Here is a 26,233-nt window from a genome sequence, read left to right on the forward strand (position 1 = left end):
AGCAAAAGAAGCGGCGGCGCGAGGGGAGCTCCGAGGCGGCTTTATGGCTGCGCCCGAACCGGCGGGCGGACAACACGGGCTGTGCCGCGCTACTGCCGGGCACGGGCGGCCCCTCCCGGTACCGGCGGGGAGTGCGGGTCCGCGTGCCCAGAGGCAGCGCTGAGCCCTGGGCGGCCCCGGCCCCGCTGCTGGTTCCAGTCCCAAATGTTCTTCGTCCCCTCACAGCGCCAGCACGGGGGGGAACACGGCCCCATCTGCGGAGATAAAGTGGAGTCAGGGGGGGCAGGGTGGGGGGACAGGGGGGTGCGGTCCCGGTGCTTACGCTTGGGGCTGCTCTGGCTGTCGGGCTCGGGCACCTTCCAGTCCAGCTTGCGGCCCTTCTCATACAGGGCCTTCAGCACCTTGCGGAAGTCGTCGGGCTCGCTGCCCCCCTGGCTCAGCTCCAGGTATTTGCGGTACAGCTGCAGAGCCGTGCGTGCGTCCTCGATGCTGTCGTGGGTCTCACCTTGGATCTTCAGGTCTGCAGGGGAAGCCCGGGTCAGTGCGGAGCTCCCCCCGCGGTCCCCAGTGGGAAAGAAGCCTGGGGGAGCCATTCTCAGCACCCCCCCAGGTCGCAGGATGCAGCCACTAACCCAGGAAGTACCAGGCGAGGAAGCGCAGGGAAATCATTCTCTTCCTTGGGATGTGGAACAGGTACACGGTGTCGATCACCTGGTCCTTGGGCACCTGGAAGGCAGAGGCTGCTGCTGGCGGTGCACAGCTCCACGTGCAGGGGTTGCTATGGGCCCCCCACACCACCCAGGACACTGCGGGGCTCCAGGGATGGGGTTCAGAGCTCTCACCATGAGGTTGATGACACGGAAATCCTTCTGCAGCCCATGGCCCACAAATTTGACACCCACGTCGATGAGGAAGCGCAGCTTCAGGTAGGTGGATTTGAGAGTGGTGAGGTGCTTAGAGGAGATCTTGGCATCCAAGTCTCCAGGCTTAATCCCCGAATACTGCGTCAGGTAATCTACCACCTGTGGTGACAGAGCACACGGTGCCAGGCTGGGACAGGTAGGGGCACCCACAGGATTTGTACCTTCTCTGCTCCTCCCAGCGTCCCAGGGAAGGTGCTGCCATTATCCCAGGTAATACCTCCAGAGAGCAGCAGGCGGAGAGGCTGTGCCACCCCTGCACAAAGCCCCCGGAGGCACCATACCTGCTCTTGAGTGGAGATGTAGTCGTCAATGAAGGGGACACCCTCATTAGGACCCTGACCCCGCACGCACGTGATCCTGGCCACCGACATCTGGCTGGGCTTGATGGTAGATTTGGTCCCATCACTGCGCAGCTCAGCCTCCTCCTGCAACAGACAAGAGGAGAGCTCAGGGACAGACAGCTCCTGCAGCCCTGTGTGACCTGGCACAGCCACAGCACCCTGTCCCCCACTGCCTGACCTCATTCAGCGTGACAAACTCGGCATCCAGCCCCACCAGGTCGCCCGCCTGTGGCATCTCACTCAGCATGAGGGGGATGAAAGTGGCATGGCACTTGCGCTGCTTGCGAGCCAGAGAGGCCTCTGCCAGCAGTACGCTGGCTTCAATTGGGTTCTTGACTGCAGGAGAAGGGAAGGGGGGATCAGCTGGGAGCAGACAGCTTGCCCCCACGCAGCCAATTCCACTCAGACACTCACTGACAAGGTTGTACTTGGAGTTGAGGTTCCTCCGGGCGTAGTACAGGATAGCTGGCACCTTCCAGCTCATGTCAAACTGCACCGCCTCGCACTGCAGGGAGGGAGGGACAGGAACATGGCAGGAATCCCATTTACAGCAGGAATCAGAGCCCTGGCTCAGCACCAGGGGAGGAGCTGCTGGGCTCCCTCACTAGTGGCCACAGGCACTCACCTTATCTACAGGCTCAATGAGGAAGTCGTTGAAGAGATACCACTGCTGGTGTGTGACTCCCTGTGGAGAGAGGCACAGACACTGCATTAGAGCCCCCCCTAGGCAAATGCAATGACTCCTCTCCCCAGCTACTGGGGAGAGGGGTGTGACTGTGCCATGTGGGAACTCCCTTCCTTCCTGGGACACTGTGGGGAAATCCCTGATGGCCTGGGTGGTGACAAGTGTACACCAAGCTCTGGGGCTGGACGGGCACTCCACTGAGATGCAACAAACAACAGGCAGGGATGCAGTCTTGACACACTCTGGGAACTCCTGGTTTGAGCATCTCCACCGAACAAGAGGACTGCCCAGACCAGCCCCGTTTCCTCTGGAAGGGAGATGAAGTCACAGCCCCTACCTGGAACCACAAACGCAGGCTGGCAATGTGCCCGTGACCCAGGAGGAACTAGCACAGTAAGAGTGGGAAGAGTGCTTCTTCAGCCCTTTCCTCCCCATAGGGTGCCTGAGAAGCACTCACCTGCTGAAGGCTGCCTGGCACATCCAGTAAATCACACTCAGTACTTTAGTAAGAGAGCAAGAGCGCTAGGAATGGTTCCATTAGACAGCCCAGTTCCTGAACAAGCTCTGAGCAAGAACTCCTGGGCAAGGCAGGAGCGCACCAGTCCCGAGAGGAACCTCACCTCCTTCCTTTGGTGGTAGGTCTCTCCCACTTTGATGTGACCCACCAGGCTGCCCCCTGTGCGGGAATCCAGGATGTGGACAACTGTGGCCATGAGATCGTAGACATAGACCGACTCGGGGTCATCAGATGGACTTAGCTGGGGGAGGAAGCAGCCCCAGAGGAAAATGTCTGAGTCTGACTTGCCTTCTAGGCAGTTCCCAGATCTCCATCCCAAACGCCAGAGCTCAGACATGCAGAGTTTTCCAGACTGGCCATGTCTGAGGCACGGAGCTTACTCAAGGCATCTCCAAGATGGTCCCTTTATTTCTCACCCACATACACTCAACAGAAAGCGGTTCTAAAGCAGTTCTGTTCCTGCAGTCCCACGTGCACACAACCACACAGTCCCACAGGGACGTCATCAGCCTTTACCTCATCGCTTTCAGTCCAGTTGCACACATCTAGCTCCTTATTCTTGTTCAGCCTCATCTTGATGGCGTGGGGGATCCAAATGTTCTTCAGTTCCTCCACAGAAGGATACGAATGCCCCACCTCGGGGTTTCCCAGTTCCTTCCTGCAAGGAGAATCACAGAAGGCAGAGCTGGAAGCAGTCATGAGATGCAGCCTCGGTCAAATTCTCTGTGGCAGGATCCATACTGCCCAACCCACCCATCGGCCAGCTCCTTTATAAACCTTCCTTTGCATCTGCCTAGATCAGAGCCCTGGGGAAGCTAACGTCAACCAAAAAGGGCCAATACGTGGCCCTAGGACTTTTGTCAGTCTGAAAAGGATGGACAATAGAGAGTGAGGGCTCGAAAGTGGATCACAAGGGTAAAAGAACAACCCTTGTGGATTACAAGGGTATCTGAGCACCTACACGGGGTCAGTCTCAGAGCAGCTGAGAGACTGTTCCAGTTTAGGGTCCATAAGAAGCACAGGCAGGTAGTTTATGGAATGATTATTAAATGAGAAATGGCCCTGAATTCTGGAGCAATCCAGAAGGCATCGCTGCTCAGCTAGAGCTGCCACCCCAGGAACAGTGACCTACCAATCTCCAAGAGAGATCTCTTTGCCTTTGGTGATCTCAAAGCCTCCTCTCTTCATCAGGGCTCTCTGAAAGGCATACTGACAACGAAACACAGGGAAGTGTCAGCACGGAGCGACAGGCAGGGCTCAGGAACACGTGGGTGACAACCAGGCCAGCAGCAAGGAAAAGACAGAGACTGTAAAGTCAGTGACAGGGAAAAAGACAGCAAGGGAAACCCAGCCGTCCACCAGCTCTGCTGTGCTTGTACTTGGGGAAGCAGGCACTGCCTCGTTGCTCCTAGGTCCTAGGGGGTTGGGGGAATGAAAGCGTGACTCTACTGAAGTCCTGTCAGCTTTGTCATGGCAGGAGATCTTGTCTTTTCCAACTCCAAATGCACAGCTCATGCTGCGTGCATGACCAAACACCAACAAGTCCTCTGCAGACAAAGTATGGTGATGCTTGGGTGGAGAGCAAGAGACTGTTAGAAACAGCAAGATCACAGCGAAAACACTTCCGAAGAATGGGACACGCAGCAAACCCCGTGTGCCAGGGAGGACAAGCCTGCTTCTGCCCCAAAGTGTCTCCCCCACCTCAGCCTGTGTCTTCCAGAAATCTGCTTCCTTGGAGCTGTTCACCTCACAGTTAATGACCAGGACATCTGGCAGGCAGCGGATATTCCTAGTCTGGACCTGTGGAAAGAGTGGCAGATGGAAGGAAGGCAATACCAAGAGCCCCAGGAAAGGCTCAGAGCTGGATGTCGCACATCCCATCCTTTTCCCTCTCCCAAAGTCTTTGCCTGTAGGACTGCCCCCACGCTGCCTGATAGGCTCAGGGCGTACTGTAAGGGAAACTGAGGCAGGAAGCAGACTCCCACACCCCCAGAGCCTCAGAGGCTGCATCAGAATAGGTGTGCTTGGCTCCTGGGGGCTTCCCCTACCCTGGGGGCTTCAGATGGGATCCGCATGACCCACATTTCAGCACTATGCAGCCCCATCAGGCCGTGGAATACCCTGCACCACACCAGCTCACAGGCCAGGTGAGAAACCAAATCCCCTGCATCCACTCAGAAGGTTCCCTGCTGATTGATAGAGAAACTGCCCCTGCTTAGTCTGAAGCATTCACCCCCCTCCTCCCACCCCCCCACCCCCCCCAGCCTGCAGCTCCCCCTCTGGCTCACCGTGGGCTGGTACTTCTCACAGTTCTCACACCAAGCCTGCGTGTTCTGCTCCAAGCAGATGCTTCTCTTTAAAATTTGGGCAAACTCATAGTCTTTGACTGGTTTTTCTGAAGGGAGAAAGGACAACAACGTCACCTTCCAACATACACATCTTTACTGATTTAGCTCAGCCAAGCCTCTGGGGTTTTCCTCATAACCACCAGGGAGAAGGTCAACCCCCAAATCCGCCTTCCTGCATCCCAAAGCTCAACTGCTGGGCCTGCAGCCCAGGACAGACGGCTGCAGGAATTCAGGTGTCTGTCACCTCAAAAAAAAAAAAAAAAAAACAACCACGGCTCATCCATACAGATAACAAAACCCTCCCACTTATTTGTCCTGTCCCAAGGGAAAGGCAGCGGGGTGAAATCTGCAAGCCCTGCCCACCCCCGTCTGTTACCAGCACTCTCAGGGTAGGAGAGGGTGAAGAGCAGCGTGGAGGACACACGGACGGTTTCCTTTCCACAGCGGCACATGCTGCAGTTCTCCACCTCACAGCTGAACAGCTGCCCGATAACCGAATCCCCCGTGGACCCAAAGGTGCTGGAAAGAGAAAAAAAAGGAGTACCTGAGTTAGCAGGACCCCAAAAATCCCTGCTGAGCAGGGATGGGTGGTACAGCAGACCAAGCACTGGGGGCCCACATATCTCTGCACGCAGGACTAGGCCCAGAAGTGACAGAGGTTCAAACCCCACTACAAGGATAGCTGCAGATATGCATGTTCCCATGCAGACCCCCCTTCCTGAGGGATGGATGGCGCCTCTGGGAGCCAGACCCTCTCCCTGACTCATTTACTCTCTGTCCTTCCCTCAGATCAGGCAGTTACCTGCTGCCAGCTCCCCGATACGCTTGTGGTCCCTCCTGCTCCTGGGTCTCCTGGTGCAGCTGGGTAAGGATGAAACGGTTCCAGCTCTGAATCAGCCGCCCCAGGTTCACTTTCCCTGTGGCTTCATCTGAGTCAGCCAGGATCAGCCCCAGTGCTGAAGCCTCTGGGATTGTACGGAAAGCCCGCAAGAAGTTGCTTCCCTGGGGATGGAGCAAGAGTGGTATGTCACAGCCATCAAATGACAGGAGTTTCCATCTGTCTGATGCCATCTCTTCAGGACACAACACCACCCTGCTCCTCTGTGATCTCTTACCCACATTACTCTTGTCTCACATTGTCTGGGCTTGCCACTGACCTGGCAGGGGTCTCCTCGGGACAGATCCAGCATGTGGAAGAGCAAACCCAGCTCGCAGCCCAGGCAGAACTCCTTCTGGCACAGGTGGTTCTGGACCAGGCAGCGGACAGGCTCCAAAAAATACAGCACCTAGCAGAGACAGAGACATCAGGAGTGGTCCAGTGGCTGTGATGGCCTGGGCAGGGCTGGGCATCTCCCACCTGGATCATGCAGTTGCAGTAGGCATTGGGGATATGGGGCTCCAGGCCTGCAAACAGAGTCTTATTATAATGCTTGAAATCAAAATCTTCCAGCCCCAGTTTGGAGTATTTGATTGTGACCTGAGGAGAGATGCAACGTGTCAAACAAACGCTCTCCCACGCCACAAGGCATCCACAAAACGTCCAGGTCTCCCCATGGAGATGTAAGCTGGTGCCTGAGCCTATGTGGGTCCTTCAGAGGTTACCTTCCTGTACTTCTTGGCCACCATGTAGAGGTGAGGCTCCTCCTCCCGTCCAATCGGGGACTCGGGAACTTGGCTGAAGCTGTCAAACTCATTGTCTGCCTCTTTTAACCGATAGGGGATCTGGGAGGGAGAAGAGAAGGGAAGAGCAGCTGAATCCTGAGGTGAAGCACCATGAACCGAAACAAGCAGCTCCTGGGCTTTCCTGCCTCCCCAAATGAGCAAATGAATAAACCAGAAAGGAGCGGGGCCCTCCCTTAACCTGCACGAGTCCTCCACACCTTCCTTCTTACGAGGGACTTATCACTGTGGGGAAACTACAGCGGTGCTGCGGGCAAGGGCGAAACGCAGCAGTGTTTTCCCAAGGGCAGGGACATGCCATGTCCACAAACCTGCAGACCAAACAGCTCAAACCTTCCCTGCCACAGAGCGAGTGATCAACAGGACCAGGCACAGTGTCCTCCCGAGAGCTCATACCTGGTTGCGGAGTTTGGTCCTTGGGTTTGGAGCGTAGCCAATGAACCCCACTTTCTTCATGGTGCGCAGAATCTCAGGATCTACTGGAGGAGCTCGCCTACAAAACACACTGTGACTCAGTGTTTGGCAGCACTGCTTAACGGAGTGCCTTGCTGGATATGCTCAAGAACCCGCCAGTGGGTCACGAGGGCTCCTCTCATTCAATCATTCCCTCCAGAAACTCAGTATTCATTTTCAGCCACAATAAAATACCGGACCAGCACAATGCCCGGCTGCCCCCAGCCCTGAGCAGGGGAGGACTTTTTCCACACCAGCTTTCACTGGGAGAGACTTGCAGATTACCGGGGTGCCGGGGCAGAGTTGGCAGCAGGCCAGTCTGACAGCAGGGTCTCACTGGTCAGCGGCACAGGGATGAGTGAGAGCGGCATGAGGTCCTGATTCCAGTCCAAGTGTGGCAGCGTGTCAACAATGCAGGGCAGAGCAAAGTCAGTCTCCCGGGAGTAGGTGTTGAAGGTGACCTCTGGGGAATCGGCCCAGAGGTGCACGCAGCCCTCAGAGTCACCAAATGCCAGGGCCTGCTTGCTGGCTGAGACGTCGAAGGTCATGATCAGAGGCCCCACGGTGTTCACATGGAAGATGTCAGCCGGGTTGGCGAGGCCAGTGGGCTCGCAGAACTGGCACTGACCTGCAGGAGGGAAGCACAGGGTGAGGTGGCATCAGGGAGCAGGAGAGCAGAGCAGCACGCTGCACTCCTAGCACAGCCCTCACTGATGGGGCAGGTTGAGCCAGCTGGGCACAGACCAAGCGCTCCACCAGCTCTGTGCCACCGCAACTCAACGCCGACCCACGGGCAAGGCAGCTTCCCCACCTGTCTGGGAAATGATGGCCAGGCGGGAGGTGTAGGTGGGGATGAAGCGGAGGAAGAAGGGGTCGATGTGGACCTGCAGGGGGGTGGTGGCTCTCATCATGCGCAGGTCGTACACCTTCAGGAAGCGGTCGCAGGCCAGGCCGTTCATCCGGCTGGAGAAGCCGCAGGTCACCAGCAGGTTCCCGTGGACGTCAAAGTCAGATAAGCTGCCTGAGTAGGCATCAAACTCGTGTTCCACCACAAACGTGCGCAGATCCCTCAAGGAGACCTGGGAGGGTAAGACAGGGGTCACACGGGAGCCCTCTGAGCTCTGGGAAAAGTCGATCCCCGGGGGGGAAACTCGGGCATCAGGAGGGCTGACGGCATTACCTTCCCTGAGGTGTGTCCGCAGAAAAAGAAGCGGTTTGACTGCCTCATGATGGTGATGCCAGGCACCTCCACGGTGTACTGGGAAGGACACAGAGCAGCAGGGTGAACACCAGACAAAGCACCCACGGGATGCAGTGCCAGGGGCCGGGTGCCCAGCGGTACCTTCTGCGTCTCCTGCACGGTGTTGAGGTCTATCTCAATCACGTGGTTCTGCAGCCCACCAACCAGCAGAGTGCTGCTGTCCGTCAGCAGGAGGCTGTGCATGTCCTCAGCCTCATCCATGCTGCAGAGGAGAAAGGACAGCCTTTGCACTCCCACTGAGCTCTGGGACAGAGCAGGGAAGGCATCTGCGATCCTGCCCTTGTTCTTCTCCCAGACTGAGCTTTTACACTGCAGGAAGGGAGCGGAGAACTTCTCCTCCCACCAACGCACTGTGGCCGTTCCCTTGTTCCCAGCTGCCAGGGCAAAGCACTCACAGGTAGTCAAATATGATGAGGCCTCCTCGTGACATGCACTTCAGGTTGGTTTTGGTCAGGAAAAGGACCCCACTCTCCAGGCTCTGGATCTGCCGGATGTCGTCGCTGCTGTTCACTTGGAAGGAGGAGTAACGCTCCAGCGTTGGGCCAAAAAATGAGGTGGCGTGGCCCTAAAAGCAGCAGGACAGGATCATCAAGACCCTGGGTACAACACAGGCAAGCACTGCTCTACTCTGCACCAGCCGGGTCGAGGCAGGCCACCTTGCTGCCACATAGAGAAGGGATTCCTGCCTCTCTGTCTCAACAGAACCATGAAAGGTTGTTCAGACTTTCCTTTTTTTGGCAGACGTGAGTAAAGAACCAAAAGCTCCACCAGACCAAGAGGTCAGGGCTGTAGCACCTGGCAGCTCTTTGACAGACAAACAAGGCTGAGCATTTCCCATGCTCCGGGACACGTCATCCACTTCCAGCTCTTGCATCTACATGGCTCAATTCCCAGTTACAAGCCGGAATTTCCAGCTCAGACCCCTCTCCATGCCAGCGCTCCATTCACAACCAGTTTGCCTCCAGCAGGTTGGAGCACACACGTCTGGGGCTGCAGCTGCCTCAAGCCACCTACCCCATGATTCCCAACCCACAGCATTTCTTCATGGAGGTCAAAATGGGAGACAGAGACGGGCACGCCCACTTCGGAGACGGCGGTGTGCAGCTCACTATACATGCCCTCCACGATGTGCACAGACTCTGGCACAGCAATGCCCTCTAAGGGCACCCCCTCGGGGTCCAGCTCCACGTTCTGCAGCAGGCTGGGGTTGAGGTGGGGGTCCAGGACGGGATCCAGCGCCGGGTGCAGCGTGGGGGCATACTCAGCAAGGGAGGGGTCGAGACCTTCAAAATTCATGGTGAAAACCAACGTCTCCCTTTGGAACAGAAAAGGAACTAAGTTGGTCAGTCAGAAACACCAAGGGCCGCGATTCTTAGAAACACCGCGCGGAGCCGCTGACTGTAGGGCCGATGGGAAGGCGCTGGAATCTCCGCCGAGCAGAAGGCGCACCTCTCCGGGCCGCGCTCACGGGCGGCCCGCGGCAGCACCGTAAAGTCCCTCCCAGGACGCGCTCAGCGCCGCGTCACGGCCGTGGGGACGGAGCCCGCCGCCCCTCCGCCCGGTGCCTGCAGGAAGCCGGACCCCCGCCCCTCTCCCGAGGCTCCCGCAGCCGCGGGCGCGGCCTCCCCGCACCTCCAGCGCCAGGGCCGCCCCGGGCGGGAGGGCCCCGCGCCAACCCCGCACCTGCCCCTTATCTCTGCGGCCGGCGCGGGGCGGACGGGCGGTATCAGCTCCCGCAGACCCGCGGCCGTTGGCTGCGAGGCGCGCCCGGTTAGGCCCGGCCCAGCACGGCGGGCCCGGCGCTCTCCGCGAAGCTCCCAACCGGGAGCGTTACCCACAACCCCCCGCGCTCCGGCCGAGGATCCCACTCTGCCGCGCAAGACGGGAGCGGCGGCGGCCGTCACGCTGAGAGCCGAACGCTGCCGTTACCGAGCGGCCCCGGGCAGAGCCCGCCGGGAGCGACCCGGCCCGTCCCGCTGCGCCCCTCCTCACGTCGCTATGGCAACCGCGCCCCCCGCCGTCCGGACCGGAAGTCGGCCCGATCTCAGGGCCGGCGAGCCAATGGCAGCGCGGAGTCTCGTGCACTGGCCAATCAGCGCCTGAGGGAGGCGGGACAAAGCGCCCGTGCCGGACGGTGCGGCGGAGGGGACAGAAAACTGCGGGTGGCGTTTCGCGGTGCGGGAGCGGTAGTCCGGGCAGTGCTGTGCTCCCACCCGGCACCGCGGCCGGGCGGGGGGCTCCGGTACCCCCCCATGGAGCCCCGAATGTTGCATGTGCCACGGCCCTCCCGACGGCCCCCTGCAGTGTCGCCCGCTGTCACACTGTCTCGTTGTGTCCAACACTGTCCTCTCCCGGTGTCTCCGGTCCGTGACCGCGGAGCCCTCCTCTCGCTCAGCGGTGCCGCAGCGCTTTCCTCGCCCCACGGAGCCCCGCGGGGACGGGGACGCTCCCGTGGAACTCAGCAGAGGGGAACCGGAGGGCGGTGGAGAGCGGGGGCACAGACCCCATCCCCGAACCGGCGCTCAGGACGCGGTGCCGCCGGTGGGGGTCCCGGTGGGACGGAGGGTCAGGCAGCCGCTGAGCCCTGGGGTCGGTACGCGGCGAGGGCGCAACCCGTCGGGGGGGCCGTGCCCGGGGAAGGCCGGGGGCAGCCCCTCCGGGCGGGGACCGGGAAGCGCAGGAGCCGCCCTGTCGGGGCCGCCGCGATTGCGGAGCCGCGGGCAACGCGGGGAAAACGGGGGGTGGGGGTGAGCAGCCGGGTGTCCCGAGGCAGCGGGGAGCGGGGCAGCGCCGGGACCGCCGCAGCAGTTTCCCCGGTGGGCACCGGGAATACGGAGCGGGGACGTGGGGACATCGGGGAAGCACTGCGGGACACCTGCGGGCCCGCCCCGCCCCGCCCCGCAGCGTGCGGAACCGCGCCCGTCCCGTCCCACGGCGTCCCGGGAGAGGATCCGAGCGGAGCGATGCGGTGCGGTGCGGGCTCAGGTGTGTTCAGCGCCGTCCGCGCGGCCGCCGGGCGTGGAGCCACCAGGAACTGCCCCGGGTTTTCCTGCCCGTCCCGTCGGGGCGCGGGGCCGGAGCGGGCGCGGCGGGGCGCAGCCTGGGGACCCCGGCCCGGTATCGGTTCTGCTTTCGGGGGAGGCGGCGATTTCGCAGTAACGGGGGGCGGGTGCCACCTGCCCCGGGGATTCCCCACCTGCCGCCGCCCCATAAAAGCCGATGGATCCGCCGGTGGCGGCACTGACCCGATCCGACCCGCCCCGCCATGGCCCCGCTCCGCCGCCTCCTGCTCGCACTCTGCCTGACGGCGATGCTGCTGCCGCTCGCGGTCCCGTTCCCGGCCCCGAGCACCGACTGGGCTGCCTGCAGGGACCTCTCCCAGCGGCTGTCGCGGCTGTTGGGGACAATGAAGGAGACGCACCGGGCGCTGGTAAGAGCTGGGACGGGGTTTGGGAGAGCAGGGAGATGAGGGATGCTACAAGAACGGGGAGCACCAGGGGCTCAGGGAACCGGGGTGCTCCGGGAACTGGAGATGCTCAGGGAACTGGAAAATGTTCAGGGAACCGAGAGAACTGGGGATGCTCCTGGAACTGGGGCTATGGGGCACAGAGGATCTGGGGGTACTGTGATGCTCTGTCTGCCTGGGGAGAGCCAAGGTGCTATGGGATCCCTGTTAACTCCTGCTGTCAGGATGGGGTCCGTCTGGGTGGAGAGGAGGACTCCGAGGGGGACTGTGCCCCCCGCATCCGCTGCAGTGACGCCTGTGACCCCTCCACGCTGGACACAAACAGCACGGTACCAAGGGGGGGCTGGGAGGGTGGGGGGAAAATTGAGGGGGTCCGGGGGATATCCCTACAGTCAAAACCCGAGGGGTCTTGTGGGGTGTGTGGATGCTCTGGGGATGCACTGAAGAATCTTGGGTGGGAGTCCTGGGGGTCTGGGGGTGCTGGGGGTCCCAGAAGTGCCACGGGTGTACTGGGGGAGGGAGGGAAGGGGGGCAGTGATGCTGCAGATGTTCCTGGGGGCATCTCGGAAGCACCCAAGTGATGTACTTGGGGATGTCAGGGTAGCCTGGGGGTCGGGGTGCCAGGAGCATGCTGGGGGTCTCAGGGCTGTTGGGATCCACAAGATCCCCAGGGGTTGCTTTGGGGATGTGCTCAGAGGTCCAGCATCTTCATACTCCCCCCCCTCCCAACCCCCAGCACTGCCTGCAGCGGATCCTGCAGGGCTTGCAGCACTACCAGGCCATGCTGGGCTCCGACATCTTCGCCACCCACCCGCAGCCAGAGCTGAAGGCGGTGCTGGAGGGGCTGCTGGGCCTCGTGCAGGTGAGCTGACCCCGACCCCAACCCCGATCTTAACATCAACCCCAACCCAGAGCCCTCTGACCCCTCTCTCCCTGCAGGTCCCCATCCGTTCCTGCCGGACCCCCCCGCCCCCCCATGCTCACCCCTGGGCCCGGCCGCTGCTGCAGCACGACACGCTGGAGCGGCTCCGCTCCTTCACCGCCGTCATGAGCCGCGTCTTCACCCACAGCGCCAGCGCCCGCTGACCCCCCCGGCCCCCCTCCCGTTATTTATTTCTTATTTATGTGCCGCGCTCCCTATTTATATGGCGTATTTATGGGTTTCTAATAAAGGGCTGGGTAACGAGGAGCTGCTCTCTGCTACAACGCCGCACCAGGGCTGCCCTAACGGCAGGGCTGCCCTAACAGCACCGCGGGCTGATGGGGAGGAAGGGGTTTATTTACACGAGGGGGCCGGGAGGGGTCACTGGAAGTCGCTGGCGTCGATGTGGAGCGGTGGGAAATCGCCGTCTGCAGTGAAGAGCGAGGCGGTGGCGGGCAGGGCCGCGTCCTCGGGCTGCGGCAGGAAGGGGTCACTGGAGTCCAGAAGCACGGCGCTGTCTATGGGATGCGGGGGTCAGCGCTGAACGATCCCCCAGCCCCACCGCCCCCGGCGTTCACCCGTCGGATCCACGCACCGTCCAGGGTGGGCAGCAGCTCCACAGCCTCCAGCTGCCCCGCTCCCACCTCCAGCGCCGGCTCCTGCAGCGGCAGCCCCTCCAGCTCCCCCAGCCCCGACGGCTGCAGCCCCACGGCACCGTTGTCCAACAGCAGCTCTGCAGCATCGCTCCCCAACAGCGGCCCTATGGCACTGCTCCCCATGGGCAGCACCCCCTGCGCCCCGGGCCCCACCTGCAGCAGCTGCAGCACAACGGGCGGCCCCAGGTCCCCCATCCCCGTCTGCAGCACCCCCAAATCCCCTGATCCCAATTGCTGCAGGGATGGCAGCACCGGGACTGCAGCCACCACCTGCTGCAGCCCCGGGCTCACGGCCTGAGGTGTCCTGGGGGTCCTGCCCCCCCCCGGCACCGTCCCTGGGCTCACAGGCTGTTGCCCACCACTCTTCAACTGCAGCGTCTCCAGGTCCTCCGTGGCCACCACCAACTCCTCCTCCGTCTGCCACGTCTCGTGGGGCTGCCTGTGGGCACAGCGTGGGGGTGGAGGGTCGGGTGGGGGGCGAGGGGGTCCATCCCTGTGGGGCTGGGGGTGTAGGGGGGGCTCACCTGGAGGATACGCGGATGAGGCGCTGGTTCAGGTACTCCTTCTTCTTGCTCAGGATCCCTGGGGTCAGGGAGGGCAGGGGCAAGGAGTTGGAAGGGGGCACTGGGCGCTGCCCCCCCCGCCGTGCCGTGCTGCAGCACGCCATACCCTCATGCCGTTGGCTGTAGTAGGGCCCGAAGGCTTCGTCACGGGCAATGTCAGGGTAGAGGAAGAGCAATGGGTTCTCGGGGATGTTCTCCTCTGCCAGCAGTTGGTAATCACGGATGATGTCGGGCAGCGCCAGCGATGCCAGCTCGGCTGCGGTGTAGGGGACGACAGCACGGAAGGCGGGGGGTCCTATGGGGTGGGGGTGGGAGGTTAGCGGGTGGGGGTGAGGTCACACCGAGGGGGGGTCCGGGGCTGCACTCACCGCTCTCAGGGTGCTCCACCCAGGTGCAGGTGACCCCCCCCAGCATGCTCTCACTGAACCGAATCAGGAACGTCCCCGACCGCTTCACCTTCAGCAGTTTCCTTTCCTGTTTGCGGCTCACGAAGCCCAGGATGAGCCTTGGGGGCGGGGGGGTGGCACGGTCAGCTCCTACAGCCCCACAGCCCGACCCCTCCCTCCCCCCCAGCCAGGCCGTACCCATCCTTCCAGAGCTGCTTCAGGTGGTCGTGCAGCAGCGCCAGGATCCCATCCAGCCAGGCCCAGAAGGAGAAACCTGCAGCACCGTCCTGCAGGACGGGGACATGGGGACGTGGGACCGGGATGTGCGAGATGGGGACGTGTCAGGATGGATGGGGACACGTGGGATGGGCACTGCTCACCTTGGAGAACTTGGTCCAGGGCAAGGCACTCTCTGGAGATGGCTTTGAGCCTGGGAGGGGGGGGAGTGGGGTGAGTGAGGGGGGCTGGGCTGTGGCTGGGGGGCTCAGGGATGCAGGGCCGTACCAAAGAGCTTCTCAGCCAACATGTGCAGGTGCTCCCGGCTCAGACCCCGCTCAGCTGTGCTCTGGAACTGCCAACTCAGCACCTCCGCCAGCCGGGGCCATGGGGCTGGGGGTGGTGTGGAGAAGAACTGCTGGTCCTGTAGGGATGGCACCAGTGGGCAGGATGGGACCCGTGAAAGGGATGGGACTGGTGAGATGGATGGGGGGACTGGGCAGGGATGGGAAAAGGACAGACATGTGGGACAGATGTGGTACAGAAAATGGAATAGGGCATGGGGTGAGATCAGCACAGGGGACAGAGTAAGGGAACAGACATAGCATAGGACACAGACAAAACAGGGATGGGTCATTAGGACTGGGGTATGGGGCAATGGGTCGGGCAGGGGTGTGGTGGTAGGAGGGACAGTGTGAGGGCTGCTTGCCTTGGGGTTGGGGCTCAGCATGTTGAACCAGAGCACGGAGGCCCAGGCGCTGGAGAGCTGGTTGTTGTTGGAGATGATGACGAAGGGCAGCGTGGAGGTCTGTGGGGGAAGTGGGGGTCATTACAGGCAGCCCCAACACCCAGACACTCCCCCCCCCAAAACTCACTTCCAGCTTCAGCTCTAGCCCACAGTATGCATACGCCAGCGTGAAGGTGATGAGGTGAAGCTCCTCAGTCACAGCCAGAGGACCCTGCACAGGATGGGAACCCTCACCCACTGCTCACCCTGCGCCCCCTCCCCAGAACCCACACCCACCTCATTGGTGCCTCTGCTGCCTTTGCCTGATCCTCCGCCCTTCTGTTCCTTCAGCGTCTGTGGAGGGGCGGGGGAGGTCAAAGTGGGGCTGGGATGGAGCGGACCCAAGCGGGGGTCCCAGATGGGGAGGACCCAGTGCAGGAAGGGGGGTGCATACAAGGTACTGGAAGTCGCAGACCAACCCCTCCCGGGGGCTGTCCCCAACCAGGACGGTTTTGCTGCTCGAGGTCAGAATATTGAATTTGCGGAACCTGTGGGGCACATGCAGGTTGCAGGTGGTGGCTGCTGCAGCTGACGTCCCCTGGAGATGCTGATACCCCTCTGGGGATACCAGGAATCCCCCCTGACGTCCCATTCCTGCCACCATTGCTGGTACTAGGCTCTCACCCTCGCGTCTTCGGCGGGTCCCTGTAAAAGGCAACACGGTGTCAGCTGTGAGCATGGCTCAGGACCCTAACGGGGGGTGGTGGGACCCGGCCCCCCCGACCTGTCGATGTGGATGTTGGCCTCCATGCGGTGGTTGCGGTCGTGCAGGCGGACCAGCAGGCGGGCGCGCGTGCAGAACTTGTTGGCTGTGCGCAGCACCAGCGGGCGCTTGGGGGTGTTGGGCATGCAGGGCTGCTGCTCCACCACGAAGGCACTGCGGGTAGGGGGGGGGTCTCAGAGAGCTCCATCCCATCCCCAGCCCCCCCCCATGCTGTGTCCCCCACCTCTGCAGCAGGCAGGTGAGCTGCTCCAGCAGCCGCTTCTCCAGCAGCGGCAGCTCTGACTGCAGCGGGTCCTGCTCGTAGGTCACCTTTTGCCGCAGCTCTCCCACTGCCCGCAGCAGCTGCAGCAGCTGGAAGAGCCCCTCGCCCAGCGCCGTGAACCTGCAGGTGGTGGGGTCAGCAGGGCATGGCCCCCCCCGACTGCCCCCCAGCCCCCCCAGCCCACCCCTACCAGCCCTGCAGCTGCAGCAGGCAGGTATCAGTGGGGGCTCCCAGGCAGCTGTGCTGCTGCCTCTCACGCCATGCGCTCAGCTCCTGCTGCAGGAAGTCCCGCAAGGTCTCACTGCGCCCCAGCAGCTGCTGAATCTGTGCCACCACCTCCTGCAGGGACAGGATCTGAATGGAGGCCACATGGCAGCTACACCCCCCTCTTCTCCCCGTGGCCTGGCTCTGCCCTTGCTCACCCGCCGCTGCCGGTCCAGGGACTGCAGCTTGGCCTGGAGTGCTTGGACGTGCTGTGCGTACTGCGGGTCGTGGGAGTGGTCCTGGCCTGCAGCATTGGGGTGGGGTTTTAGGGGGGTGGAGGGAGCGCTGGCTGTGCCACCCCCCCCTTGAGATGCAGCCTTACCCGGCATGTAGTACATCTTATAGCTGAAGTCAAAGGTGTCCTGTAGGTCCTCCATGTGTCGGAATGCACGCTCAGCTTCCTGTGGATTGGGGGGGAGTGAGGGACTGTGCAGCCCCCATGGGATGGGGGGCTGTGGGGAGGCATTACCTGCAGGGCGGTGCGGAATTCGGCCAGGCGCTGCTGGATCTCCTGCTCCTGGCTGTTCTGTGGGGCTGTGCTGGGTGCTGGGGGGGTCTCCACCTATGGGACGTGGGGGGGTCAGGCACTGGGTGGCTCAGCTCTGCCGGCTGGGGGGGTACCCCACCCTACCTGCCCCTTCGCCTGTGCCCTCCGCAGGATGCACCGCTCCTCCTGCAGCAGATTGGCCACCAGGTTGGCAAAGTTCTCGGGGTGCTCCTCGAAGGCAGCCTATGGGGAGCACGGGGGGGGGAGGGGTGTCAGTGCACAGCAAGTTCCCATTCCATCCATAGATCCACTCCCCGGTCCCCCACCCACCACCCACCCACCTGCAGGTCGATGCGCGCCTTGCGCAGGTTGTGCTTCAGCATGAAGTCCTCATCGCCCGGCCCCAGGCTGCCCTGCTGCTCCCCCAGCAGCGTCAGCAGCGAATGGAACAGCATCCGCGCGTGGGACGAAAAGGGCTCGGCCGCCTGCTGCCTGCGGGACCGCTCAGTGCCTGCCCCACGGGGAGCCCCCCATCGCTCCACGGGAATCCTCCCCGCCCCACGATTCCCCCCGTACCAGTCTTGGTCCTCGATCCAGTCCGCCAGGCTCTGCCGGACGGTCATGGGCAGCGCGGCGTTGGTGTACAGTTGGTGTACGCGCTCCAGGTGGGTGGGGGGCAACTGCTGCATCTCCTGCCACTGCGCCATGCTGGTGGGTGGGGAGGGCAGGGCGTGCTGCTGGGACCCCTCCGGCTGCGGGGGATGGAAGCGGTGCTCGCTCACACCACACACCCACCTCCCCCCCCCCAACGGCTCCCTCCGCTCAAACTCAGTGCGGGGGGGGCCGTGCTGGGGGTGCAGCCCCCCCCCCAGGCCCCTCCCGTCCCGCCGCTGTCCCGGCACCCAAAGGCCCCAACCAGAAGCGCCCATCGGGTGGACACCCCCGGCCCCGTACCTCGACCCTAATCCCGATTCAGTGCCAGACCTGGACGCGGCGCCCCGCTCCCAGCCCTGAACCCCGGCCCGGTCCCAGTCCCGGTCCCGGTCCCGGTCCCGTCCCCGCACCCCGCGCAGGGAAGCACTGTGGCCACGCCCCCTCCCGGCTTTGCGCGGTGATTGGTGGAGCGCGGCGGTGAGACCACGCCCCCCGGAGGCGGGCGATGCGGGAGTTCCTGGGGGCTGCTCCGCTTCCCCGAAATGACGACGGGGGCGGGGCCGCGGCGGGGGCGGGGCAAAGGGACAGGATCGAGGCGGGAGGGCGTGGTCACGCCGAGTGGGCGGGGCCATGGGCAAGGGGGCGGGGCCAGCGGGCGGTCGCGGAAGGAGATGGCGGCCTCGGGGGGGGGTCGGCAGCGGGAGCGCGGGGAACGGAGCGGCGGGCTGAGCCCGTAGGTCGGAGCCGCGGGGCAGCGCCGTGGGGCAGCGCGCCGCCGTCCCCGCGCCGGGCGCTGTCACCGCGCGCCCCGTCCAAGGCCGACCCCGGGCCAAGGTCCCCGCGCCCCGGGGCAGCGCGGCCGCACCGACCGGGACAGACAGCGGCGGGGACACGGGCGGGGCGCGCCTTTATTCACACCACGAGGACGGGGCCGCTGTGCGAGCTGGGCGCCGTCGGGGGTTCCCCGTCGGCGGTGAAGTACCCGTAGAGCGCGCGGACCCCCGCTTTGATGCCGGGCTGCAGCCCGAACCGGATCCCCACGGCCACGGGGCCGCCCCCGGTGAGCGCCGTCAGCGCCGCGTAGCCCAAATCCTCGGCCGCCTGCAGCGCCCGCTCGGACGCGAGCAGCTCGCAGCCCTGGAAGGCGAAGTAGAGGCCGCTGCCCAGGTTGTAGACGGCGTTGACGCCCGGCACCCACTCGAGCACCCCGTGCGCCTCGCGCTCCCCGGGCGGGCTGCACGCGTCGTCCTCCGCCTCCCGACGGCACCGGAACGTCCCGGTGCGGGTCTCGTTGCGGGGCGGAGCGCAGCGCCGCCGCAGCCGGGCCAGGCTGGAGAGCAGCGGCAGCGTGCGGTGCGCGGGGACGTCCCGCAGCCTCGCCAGACCCCGCAGCAGGGCGGTGGCCGCGGGGGGGCTCAGCTCCCGGTACAGCCCCCGCGCCGCCGCCTCCGCCTCCGCCTCGCAGCCGGCCCCGTTCAGCGCCAGCGCCAACGAGGCGCGGGACACGGCGCGGGGCAGCAGGGGGATGCGGGAGAAACCGGGGAGGGCGTCGGGGAGCAGCGCTCCGCACGGAACCCCCCGGTCCCGCAATGCCTGCAGTGGGGGAGCGACCTCCGCCAGCAGCCCCCGCACCGCCGCGGTCCCTCCGTCACCCCGCGGGGGGCCGGTGGTCGCGGTTTCCCCCCGGCCCTGGAGGAGGAGGAGGAAGAGGAGGAAGAGCAGAGTGCGGCCCATGGTGGCGGCTCGGGGGCACCTGCGGAGGTTTAGGGGGGGCACAGCCGTCAGCCCATGGCTGCACCCCCCCCCCTCCCACCCCCCAGCCCCCCGCTCACCGCTCGCAGTCACCGCTCTCCCCGCACCTCCGCCGCTGCGCTGTGCCCCCCCCTCCCCTCCACGGCCCCTTTATAACCGCTGCTATCAGCTGCCATTGCGACACACGGGGACGGAGCCCCGCACCGCCCCCCGCCCGGCCTCCCCCCCCCCCCGACAGCGCCGGGCACAGCCCAGAGACTTCGTGTATTGATTTATTTGGTGCCGTTCCCGATGTAAAACAGTGTCAAAAACAAACAAACAAAGCCGAAACCCAAACCCCGGCAAAAAGGTAAAATGGGGACAGGGGAAGGAAAAGCACTGCGCCTTCAAAAAGAGCTAAAAAACCCACAGAGAACCCCCAGAACTGATAAACCTGTACAAAAAGCCCCGAAAGCAGAGTGGGGGCGTTGCAGGGACTGCTGTCCTGTGGGGGCTCAATCTTCCTCCTCCTCCTCCTCCTCCAGAAGGCGGCGGATGCGTTTTCTCCTGCCCATGGGGTGGGGGTCCTCATCCTCTTCTGACAAGGGATCCGGGCGTTGCAGCTCTGCCTCTATGGAAGTGGAAGGGGTCAGGGGCAGAAGGGAGGAAAAGCCCCCCTACAACCAGGGAAGGGGCTGCACTCACCCATGTCACCATCCTCATCCTCGCTGTCGAGTTGCCGCCGCCGTTTGCTGCCTGATGGTGCAGGGACGGTGAGGGGCTCCTCACTGGGGGGGGGGTGATAGAGTCAGCAGAGCCCATGGGGGTCCCAGAGGCCATGGCCCCCGTCCCATCATGAGCAAGGACCCCGCTGTAGGCTCAGCACGTGGGACCCCAGCCTCACCTCTCTGAGTCCGATCCCAGCGGGGATGGCAGCGGCTCTGCTGTGGGGCAGAGGGGCTCAGGGGAGGTTCCTGCACCCCTCACCCTGCTCCCTGGGCCCCAGCCCACACCTTCACCTCCAGTGGGGTCCTGTGGTGCTGCTGGCAGCTCCTGGGGGGGCAGCTCCTGGAGGGGTCCCTGAGGGCTCGGGGGGGTGATGGAGGCAGCCGCGCGGCGCAGCTGCTGTGGGGTGAGGGCAGCAGGGATGCGCCAGAAGGACTCCTGGGGACAGAGGGGGGATGCTGTGGGCTGTGCCAGGAGCAATGGGGACAAGATGGGGATGGGGGCATCACCTGCTCGTTGGCGGGGGGCCGCAGCCCCACCTCTCGCAGCAGAGCACGGAAGCCCCGGTTCTCCATGGCATCTTCATTCTCCTCTGAGAGTGGCACCAAGGGCACTGGGAAGGACATCCCTGGGGGGGGGAAGCGCCGTCAGCCCAGCCCCTTCCCCATCTCCAGCCCTGTGCCCCCCCAGCCCTGCTCACCTTCCGTCTCACGGTCCCGCGCCGTCCTCCTCAGGCAGTTCTGCAGCCACCGCAGGGGCCCATCCAGCCCTGGGGATGGTGGAGTCAGAGTGCAGCCCCACTGACCCCAAAGGATGGAGGGGGGGGTCAAGCCTGAGGGGCGGTGGAGTCACAGCTCCTTGCTCCCACCCACCTTCCTGCTGCAGGCGCTGCACCAGGGCCAGCCCCGTCCCCTCCTTGGGGTCCCAGGGCTCCTCCAAGGGGTCATCCTCTGCTTCATCTTCCTCCTCCTCCTCCTCTTCCTCCTCCTCGCTGTCCTCAGCAGAGCTGTTATGGGCTGAAACCGCTGCAGCATCTGCCTCACCCTGCAGGGACCGTAACACTTGGGTGCCGGTGGGGCGGTTGGGTGCCCAGGGGAGGAGGGGAAGGGGGACAGCACCCCTGGATTGGAGCCCCCCGACCCCCCCAAACCCACGTACCATTTGGGGGCCGCAGCTCTTCCTCCGGCGCTTCTTGTGCAGCTCCTTGCGCTCTGCCACCAACCCCATTGCCAGCAGCTTCTCCACCACACGTGCCCGTGAGCGCCGTGCCGTCAGGTTCTTCATGATGTTCCCCAGGATGTCTGTGGGCAGGGGTCAGTGTGGGGGGTCGGCAGGGTGCTGGACCCCCCCACACACCCCTCCCCTTGGAACCCACTCACCATCCGATCCCCTGAACTCCTCAAAGAGCCGCTCCAGCTCCAGCTCCTGCTCCTCTGTCCACAGCACAATATTGGTGCCCTTCCTGGGGGGAGGGGAGGACACAACCCTGGGTGCTTACGTGGGCACACAAACTGCTCCCCATCACGGGGGTCCCCACTTGGGGGTCTCATCCCCACCTTGGCCGTGGGAAGTCCCTGGCGCTGCCCGCCAGCCCCATGCGCACCAACTGCTGCACCACTTGTCGCCGTGTGCGGCCAGGCAGCTCCGCCAGGATGGAGGCAATGATGTCCTGACCTGTGGGAGCAGGGCCTGCAGGGAGAGTCCCCACCATCCCCTGCCCCCCACCATGCCCACGTACCTTCTGCCTCCTTATACTTCCAGAACAGCTCCCGCAGCGCCTGCTCCTCCTGTGGGCTCCAGGCGGGGGTCCGGCGTGCTCCAGCCCTGGGCAAAGGAGTGATGAGGGGAAGTCAGAGCTCTTTTCCCAGCCCACAGCCCCCTCCCCATGCCCACTGCCCCTCTCTCAACCCCACAGCCCCCCTAGTCCACTCACCCCTCCCCATCCCTCAGGGAGCTGTAGCCTTCACTCATCTCGCGCACAGCCGTGGCGTTCTTCCAGAAGAGCAGCTCCACGAATGCCTTCTTGTTGGTGGCTGCCAGCGTGAAGAACTTACCCAGGATAAACTTGGCCAAGGCCACCAGCTCCTGGGGGTGGAACAGAGGGGTGAGGGCAGCAGGACTGCACCGGGCCGGAATTGGGGTTTGGGGTCCAGGGGGGAGTTGGGGCTGTGCCTCACCTGGTGGGCGCTGGGGTCGCTGAGGAGGCGTTGGAAGAGGGTGAAGAGGGAGAGCTGGAAGAGCAGCGCCTCCATGCGCAGCTGCCGGGACAGGCGGTGCAGCAGCCGTGCAGCACAGTGGTTGGTGCGGGCGCTGTTCTGTGTGTAGCCCCGCAGCAGCAGCGCGCAGGCACGGACCACGGGCACGCAGGCAAACCTGGAACCCCCCCCCCACAATTGGTGAGCAGCACTGTGCTGCCCTCCCTGTGCCCCCCTCCCCCTCTCAGAGGCTCTCCTCACCGCTTCAGGTAGTCCATGAAATTGAACTCCTTCTCCGACACCCGCACAGCCTCCTCCTCCTCTTCCTCCTCTTCCTCCTCCTCTTCCTCAGGCTCCTCCGGCTCCTCAGCCTCAGGGGAGGGGGTGGGACCTGTGGGGGGCAGCGTTAGGGGCCCAGAGCACCCCCAGACCCCACTGCCACAGGACAGGGCTGTGCACTCACGGGGCAGAGCAGCAAAGCAGATCTCCCGCAGCAGCTGCGTCTCCTCAGGGGGCTCCGCGCCAGGGGGGCCAAAAACATCCCCTTCAGGCCACACTTCCCTGCATGGAGGGCAGAGGTTGGCACTGCATCCCCACGTACTGAGGGGTGGGATGGGGGCTGGGGGTACCTGGCAGAGCGCAGCAGCCGCAGGGCCTGGGGGGCTCTCCCCTCCCGCAGGCACTCCTGGATGCGCAGCAGAGCCACTGCGCGCTGCTCCTCCACCGGGGTCTCCGAGGCAGCATCAAAAGGCACCACGTCCTCAGGGAGCGGCACCGTGCCCTGGGGGGGGTCACATCGTCACCCTGCACCCCACGGACACCCCCTCACAGCAGGGCCTGTCCCTACCTGCAGGCAGTCCTGGAGTTGCTGGGCCACTGCCGCCCACAGCTCCTCCAGCTCCGCTGTGCCCGGCGGCTGCGGTGCTGCAGGGGCACGGGGCTTCTTCTTCCTCCTCACACTTTTGCTCTGCATGATGAAGGAGAGGAGGGGGTCAGGAGGGACCACAAGGACCCACGCAGAGCCTTGGTGACCCCAACCCACCTGCACCACGAGGCCGGAGCGGCCGCGACAGAAGCGCTCCAGCATTTGCAGGAAGAGATGCGCCGTCTCCACCAGGTCCCGCAGGAAGGCACGAGGCTGCTTCGTCTCATCGAACTTCCGAAAGAGCGCGAGGAGCAGCTCCCGGTACTCCATCAGATAGAAGATGTGGTCTGGGGGGGCGGGAGGGGGTAGGGTCAGTGTGGACAGACAGACGGATGTGTGAGTGGTTGGACAGGGGGACGGACAGACGGATGCCGAGAGAGATTGACGCACGGACAAACACGTGGATAGAGAGACACAAGGAAAGAGGGCCATGCAGACAGAGAGAGGGATGGACAGACAGACAGAGCCACAGATGGATAAACACACGGATGGACAAAGGGACGGACTCACTCTTGATGACCTGACTGCTGTCCCGCACCGCCGGCTCTGGGGAGCGGTCCATCTCCTGCACCGTGCGCAGCAGCTCCTGGTACGCCTTCAGAGCCAGGTGCATCCTGCAGGGGGGACAGGGGTGGTCAGGCGGTGCTGGGGGGGGGCTTGGGGCCAAAGAGGGGGCTGTGACCCCCACCTGCGCGCCCAGGTGGCCGCCTCCTTCTTGTCCATCAGTGCCATCTCATAGTAGTTGGTGAGGTGCTGCTCGATGAAGTGGAAGGCACGCACGCTCACCGTCTCCGACACCAGCTCAGCACGGAATCCCCGGCCACGGTTGAAGGCCATGAAGAAGGCAGTGGCCCAGAGGTAGTACGTCTCATCGTGCTGCTGTGCCTTCTCCCGCAGCAATTGGTCCTGGGGGGCGTGTGGGGGAACTCAGCACAGGGTGACCCCAGGAAGGGGGTAGACCTGAAGTGGGGTGGGTGAGCGCAGGTGGGGGGAATGACTCCCCACCCTCACCTTGACCAGCAGCATCAGGCGGTTGTAGCAGCCCTCCAGAAAGTCCTGGCAGAAGCAGCTCAGGAAGAGCCGGACGTTGCGGGCGGAGCGCCGGGGGGGTCCTGGCTCAGGGGGGGCCCAACGACGCCGCGGCACCCGGCGCGTCTCCTTGCCCAGGTCGTGGCTGTAGCTCTGCAGCTGTGGGGAGAGAGGAGAGCATGAGCTGTGTCCCCTCAGCACGACATTGAGCCCCTTGACACCGTACCGAGCCCCCCCTGGTGCTCCCCACCCCCATACTCACGTTGTGCAGCCCCTTATGGAAGACAACATCGTGCTCCCCGATGGCCTTCAGCCCCTGGATGACATAGGAACCGCGGAAACGGGAGTGCCTGGAGGGGAGAATGCACAAGATGAGCAACGTTGGCCCTACCACAGGGTTCTGCCCCCCCCCCTTCAGCCCCCCTTCCCACCTGGATGGACGCTGCAGCACCCGTGCTCTCTGCTCTGCCTGCTCCCGCTGCCGCAGACTCTGCAGCTCCCGCGTGTCCTCCCCGCACTCCGTGCCTGCCCGCCCCTGTCCCAGCGCTGCCAGCTGCTCCGGGCTCTGCGGGGTGGATGGGGGGTTCAGCACAGCTGGATGGGGGGCTCGGGGTGGTCCCTGCACCCACCCTGCTCACCTGGTCACGGAACATGAGGGAGATGATCTCGAGGACGTGCAGAGCCCACTGCTGTTCAGCTGGCGCGCTGGACAGGAACTTGAGCAGGTCATCCATGCCGCTGATGTGCAGAGCCCACAGCACGCGGTCGTGCACGCTGGCATCGCCATCCACACCCTGGGGGGCAGCACAGGGTGGGGGGCAGCATGCAGGGCAGCTTACCTTGAGGATCCCTGTGTCTGTACCCACCCTCCCCTCCCATTACCTGCTCCGCAGCGGGGTCGGGGGGCACGTGCAGCACATTGCGCACCAGCAGCAGGATCCGCTCGATCAGCAGCGTGTCCTCCTCCTGCCTCTGCTCCCAGTCCTGCAGTGCACGGCTGTCAGAACTCCCATAGACCTCCCCAGCCCCATAGCCGCCCCCTGACCCTCAGCCCCATAGGACCCCCCCCAAGATCCCCAGCACCCACCAGCTGCAGCACTTCGTACAACTTCTCGCTCAGCACCCCAAACACCTTCTCACTGGCGAACGCCTGCAGAAACCCCTTTGTGAGCTCTGTGTGTGTGGGGGGGGGAGAGCTTTGAAGACCCCCCCCCCCACCCGGAGATGGTGCACCCTCACCTCTTTGTACGCCTGCAGGTAGGACAGCACCTGCAGGAAGTGGTGCCGGGCGGTGGCGTCCGACGGCACTTTGCCGAAGCAGAGCAGCGCCGGCTGCGTCAGGTTCACCATCAGCCTATGGGGGGAGTTGGGGGGGGGGGAGGAGGCAGGACTCGGGACCGCTGCCCACGTGGGACCGCAGCCCCGCACCATCCCCGCAGCTCCCCGGTACCTGACGACGGCATCGAAAAGCGTCCGGTCCTGCGGGTACTGAACGAGCAGCGGCAGCAGATCGTTCTGCAGGATCTGCGCTGCTCCCAGCTGCTGCCGCACGTCGCGGCTCTCATCCTCGTGCCGGAGGTACCGGATCAGATCCTTCACGCTCTCTGCGGGAGGGGCGGTCAGAACTCCGCACCCCCCGGTTTCTCCCCCCGCCCCCCCATTCCCCGTGCCGTACCGAGGCAGTCGGGTTCGCGGTGGTACACGTCGCCCTCCAGGTAGCCCAGGGCGCTGCAGGTGGCCAGCAGCTCGCAGTTCATCATGTACCAGTCCATGCAGCGCGGGGCGGGCGCGGGGAGCCGGGCAAAACCCGGCGGGGCGGAGCGGCCCGACCCCGGTCCCGGGGCACCGGGCGGCTCTGAGGGTCCGGGTCCGGGTGGCGATCCCGATCCCGATCCCGATCTCGATCCCGGTACCGAAAGCCCCCAGCCCCGCACGCTCCCGCCGCCGCCGTTACACAACCGGCCCAGTTCCCGCGGCTCCCGCCCCGCCCCGCCCCGCCCGCCGTCCCCCGCCGGAGGCCTTAAAGCGGAAA

At 64.1% G+C, this 26,233-nt stretch overlaps 5 protein-coding genes across 15 annotated transcripts; 1 reads left to right on the forward strand and 4 right to left on the reverse strand.

Moving 5' to 3' along the window:
- Positions 1-26: 26 nt before the first annotated feature.
- Positions 27-10,245, reverse strand: PAN2 (poly(A) specific ribonuclease subunit PAN2). 3 transcript variants are annotated; one of them, XM_031610042.2, is made up of 26 exons: positions 10,138-10,245; positions 9,223-9,523; positions 8,604-8,773; positions 8,290-8,410; positions 8,128-8,205; positions 7,759-8,026; positions 7,233-7,575; positions 6,891-6,987; positions 6,417-6,536; positions 6,172-6,291; positions 5,972-6,100; positions 5,617-5,816; positions 5,191-5,333; positions 4,755-4,861; positions 4,168-4,266; positions 3,599-3,675; positions 2,983-3,124; positions 2,570-2,707; positions 1,890-1,949; positions 1,679-1,769; positions 1,443-1,600; positions 1,205-1,348; positions 843-1,022; positions 633-726; positions 323-520; positions 27-254 (listed from the first exon to the last, which is right to left on the reverse strand). In XM_031610042.2, exons 2-26 carry the CDS (start codon positions 9,502-9,504, stop codon positions 220-222), a joined length of 3,594 nt encoding a protein of 1,197 aa, XP_031465902.1. In that variant the 5' UTR covers positions 9,505-9,523; positions 10,138-10,245; the 3' UTR covers positions 27-219. The 3 variants fall into 3 exon arrangements, with proteins under 3 accessions (XP_031465902.1, XP_031465904.1, XP_089984644.1); XM_031610044.2 differs by lacking the exon at positions 10,138-10,245 and adding an exon at positions 9,892-10,022; XM_090128518.1 differs by lacking the exons at positions 27-254; positions 323-520; positions 633-726 and having other exon boundaries at positions 881-1,348.
- A 62-nt stretch (positions 10,246-10,307) lies between these two features.
- Positions 10,308-12,911, forward strand: IL23A (interleukin 23 subunit alpha). 2 transcript variants are annotated; one of them, XM_031610064.2, is made up of 4 exons: positions 10,308-11,638; positions 11,899-12,003; positions 12,411-12,536; positions 12,614-12,911. In XM_031610064.2, the coding sequence occupies exons 1-4, from the start codon at positions 11,474-11,476 to the stop codon at positions 12,758-12,760; spliced, it is 543 nt and encodes a 180-aa protein (XP_031465924.2). In that variant the 5' UTR covers positions 10,308-11,473; the 3' UTR covers positions 12,761-12,911. The 2 variants fall into 2 exon arrangements, with proteins under 2 accessions (XP_031465924.2, XP_089984647.1); XM_090128521.1 differs by having other exon boundaries at positions 10,308-12,003.
- Positions 12,912-12,932: 21 nt separating this feature from the next.
- STAT2 (signal transducer and activator of transcription 2) lies at positions 12,933-18,202 on the reverse strand. Of its 4 annotated transcripts, none has more exons than XM_090128519.1 (23): positions 18,006-18,202; positions 17,518-17,693; positions 17,283-17,433; positions 17,086-17,184; positions 16,924-17,016; positions 16,777-16,855; positions 16,613-16,698; positions 16,381-16,544; positions 16,152-16,310; positions 15,929-16,081; positions 15,829-15,849; positions 15,599-15,692; positions 15,442-15,498; positions 15,293-15,376; positions 15,127-15,225; positions 14,706-14,841; positions 14,582-14,631; positions 14,400-14,488; positions 14,184-14,320; positions 13,922-14,110; positions 13,777-13,834; positions 13,192-13,691; positions 12,933-13,114 (listed from the first exon to the last, which is right to left on the reverse strand). In XM_090128519.1, exons 2-23 carry the CDS (start codon positions 17,646-17,648, stop codon positions 12,978-12,980), a joined length of 2,766 nt encoding a protein of 921 aa, XP_089984645.1. In that variant the 5' UTR covers positions 17,649-17,693; positions 18,006-18,202; the 3' UTR covers positions 12,933-12,977. The 4 variants fall into 4 exon arrangements, with proteins under 4 accessions (XP_089984645.1, XP_089984646.1, XP_031465922.2 ...); XM_090128520.1 differs by having other exon boundaries at positions 16,381-16,529; positions 18,006-18,199; XM_031610062.2 differs by having other exon boundaries at positions 17,926-18,010.
- Positions 18,203-18,477: 275 nt separating this feature from the next.
- APOF (apolipoprotein F) lies at positions 18,478-19,538 on the reverse strand. Its single transcript, XM_031610081.2, has 2 exons — positions 19,428-19,538; positions 18,478-19,348 (listed from the first exon to the last, which is right to left on the reverse strand). Exon 2 carries the CDS (start codon positions 19,327-19,329, stop codon positions 18,508-18,510), a length of 822 nt encoding a protein of 273 aa, XP_031465941.2. The 5' UTR covers positions 19,330-19,348; positions 19,428-19,538; the 3' UTR covers positions 18,478-18,507.
- A 57-nt stretch (positions 19,539-19,595) lies between these two features.
- TIMELESS (timeless circadian regulator) lies at positions 19,596-26,161 on the reverse strand. Of its 5 annotated transcripts, none has more exons than XM_090128414.1 (29): positions 25,877-26,161; positions 25,652-25,805; positions 25,441-25,555; positions 25,289-25,351; positions 25,084-25,185; positions 24,840-24,995; positions 24,633-24,766; positions 24,464-24,551; positions 24,184-24,360; positions 23,861-24,078; positions 23,683-23,786; positions 23,290-23,459; positions 23,095-23,214; positions 22,877-23,028; positions 22,711-22,808; positions 22,509-22,638; positions 22,230-22,425; positions 21,986-22,137; positions 21,791-21,876; positions 21,609-21,726; positions 21,432-21,514; positions 21,211-21,353; positions 20,925-21,096; positions 20,753-20,821; positions 20,562-20,680; positions 20,346-20,490; positions 20,231-20,267; positions 20,032-20,114; positions 19,596-19,957 (listed from the first exon to the last, which is right to left on the reverse strand). In XM_090128414.1, the coding sequence occupies exons 1-29, from the start codon at positions 25,971-25,973 to the stop codon at positions 19,842-19,844; spliced, it is 3,597 nt and encodes a 1,198-aa protein (XP_089984540.1). In that variant the 5' UTR covers positions 25,974-26,161; the 3' UTR covers positions 19,596-19,841. The 5 variants fall into 5 exon arrangements, with proteins under 5 accessions (XP_089984540.1, XP_089984539.1, XP_031465929.2 ...); XM_090128413.1 differs by having other exon boundaries at positions 20,231-20,270; XM_031610069.2 differs by having other exon boundaries at positions 20,340-20,490.
- Positions 26,162-26,233: the final 72 nt, after the last annotated feature.

The sequence above is a fragment of the Phasianus colchicus genome, chromosome 33 (genome assembly GCF_987193195.1).
Source record: "Phasianus colchicus chromosome 33, bPhaCol1.hap1.1, whole genome shotgun sequence".
NCBI lineage: Eukaryota > Metazoa > Chordata > Aves > Galliformes > Phasianidae > Phasianus > Phasianus colchicus.

What these genes read in the sequence shown, in the direction of transcription:
- PAN2 (XM_031610042.2), bottom strand. Translation starts at nt 9,504, where the DNA reads ATGAATTTTGAAGGTCTCGACCCCTCCCTTGCTGAGTATGCCCCCACG. An exon ending in GTGAGAAGTACCAGCCCACG is followed by an intron (nt 4,267 to 4,754) that starts GTGAGCCAGAGG and finishes CTCTTTCCACAG; the next exon opens with GTCCAGACTAGGAATATCCG. An exon ending in CCTACCACCAAAGGAAGGAG is followed by an intron (nt 1,950 to 2,569) that starts GTGAGGTTCCTC and finishes CTCTCTCCACAG; the next exon opens with GGAGTCACACACCAGCAGTG.
- IL23A (XM_090128521.1), top strand. Translation starts at nt 11,428, where the DNA reads ATGGATCCGCCGGTGGCGGCACTGACCCGATCCGACCCGCCCCGCCAT. An exon ending in CGCTGGACACAAACAGCACG is followed by an intron (nt 12,004 to 12,410) that starts GTACCAAGGGGG and finishes CCCAACCCCCAG; the next exon opens with CACTGCCTGCAGCGGATCCT. An exon ending in GGCTGCTGGGCCTCGTGCAG is followed by an intron (nt 12,537 to 12,613) that starts GTGAGCTGACCC and finishes CTCTCCCTGCAG; the next exon opens with GTCCCCATCCGTTCCTGCCG.
- STAT2 (XM_090128519.1), bottom strand. Translation starts at nt 17,648, where the DNA reads ATGGCGCAGTGGCAGGAGATGCAGCAGTTGCCCCCCACCCACCTGGAG. An exon ending in GGGCACAGGCGAAGGGGCAG is followed by an intron (nt 17,017 to 17,085) that starts GTAGGGTGGGGT and finishes CACGTCCCATAG; the next exon opens with GTGGAGACCCCCCCAGCACC. An exon ending in CTACAGCCAACGGCATGAGG is followed by an intron (nt 13,835 to 13,921) that starts GTATGGCGTGCT and finishes CCCTGACCCCAG; the next exon opens with GGATCCTGAGCAAGAAGAAG.
- APOF (XM_031610081.2), bottom strand. Translation starts at nt 19,329, where the DNA reads ATGGGCCGCACTCTGCTCTTCCTCCTCTTCCTCCTCCTCCTCCAGGGC.
- TIMELESS (XM_031610068.2), bottom strand. Translation starts at nt 25,973, where the DNA reads ATGGACTGGTACATGATGAACTGCGAGCTGCTGGCCACCTGCAGCGCC. An exon ending in CCCTCATGTTCCGTGACCAG is followed by an intron (nt 24,767 to 24,839) that starts GTGAGCAGGGTG and finishes TCCACCCCGCAG; the next exon opens with AGCCCGGAGCAGCTGGCAGC. An exon ending in GGCCCCCCGCCAACGAGCAG is followed by an intron (nt 20,491 to 20,561) that starts GTGATGCCCCCA and finishes CTCTGTCCCCAG; the next exon opens with GAGTCCTTCTGGCGCATCCC.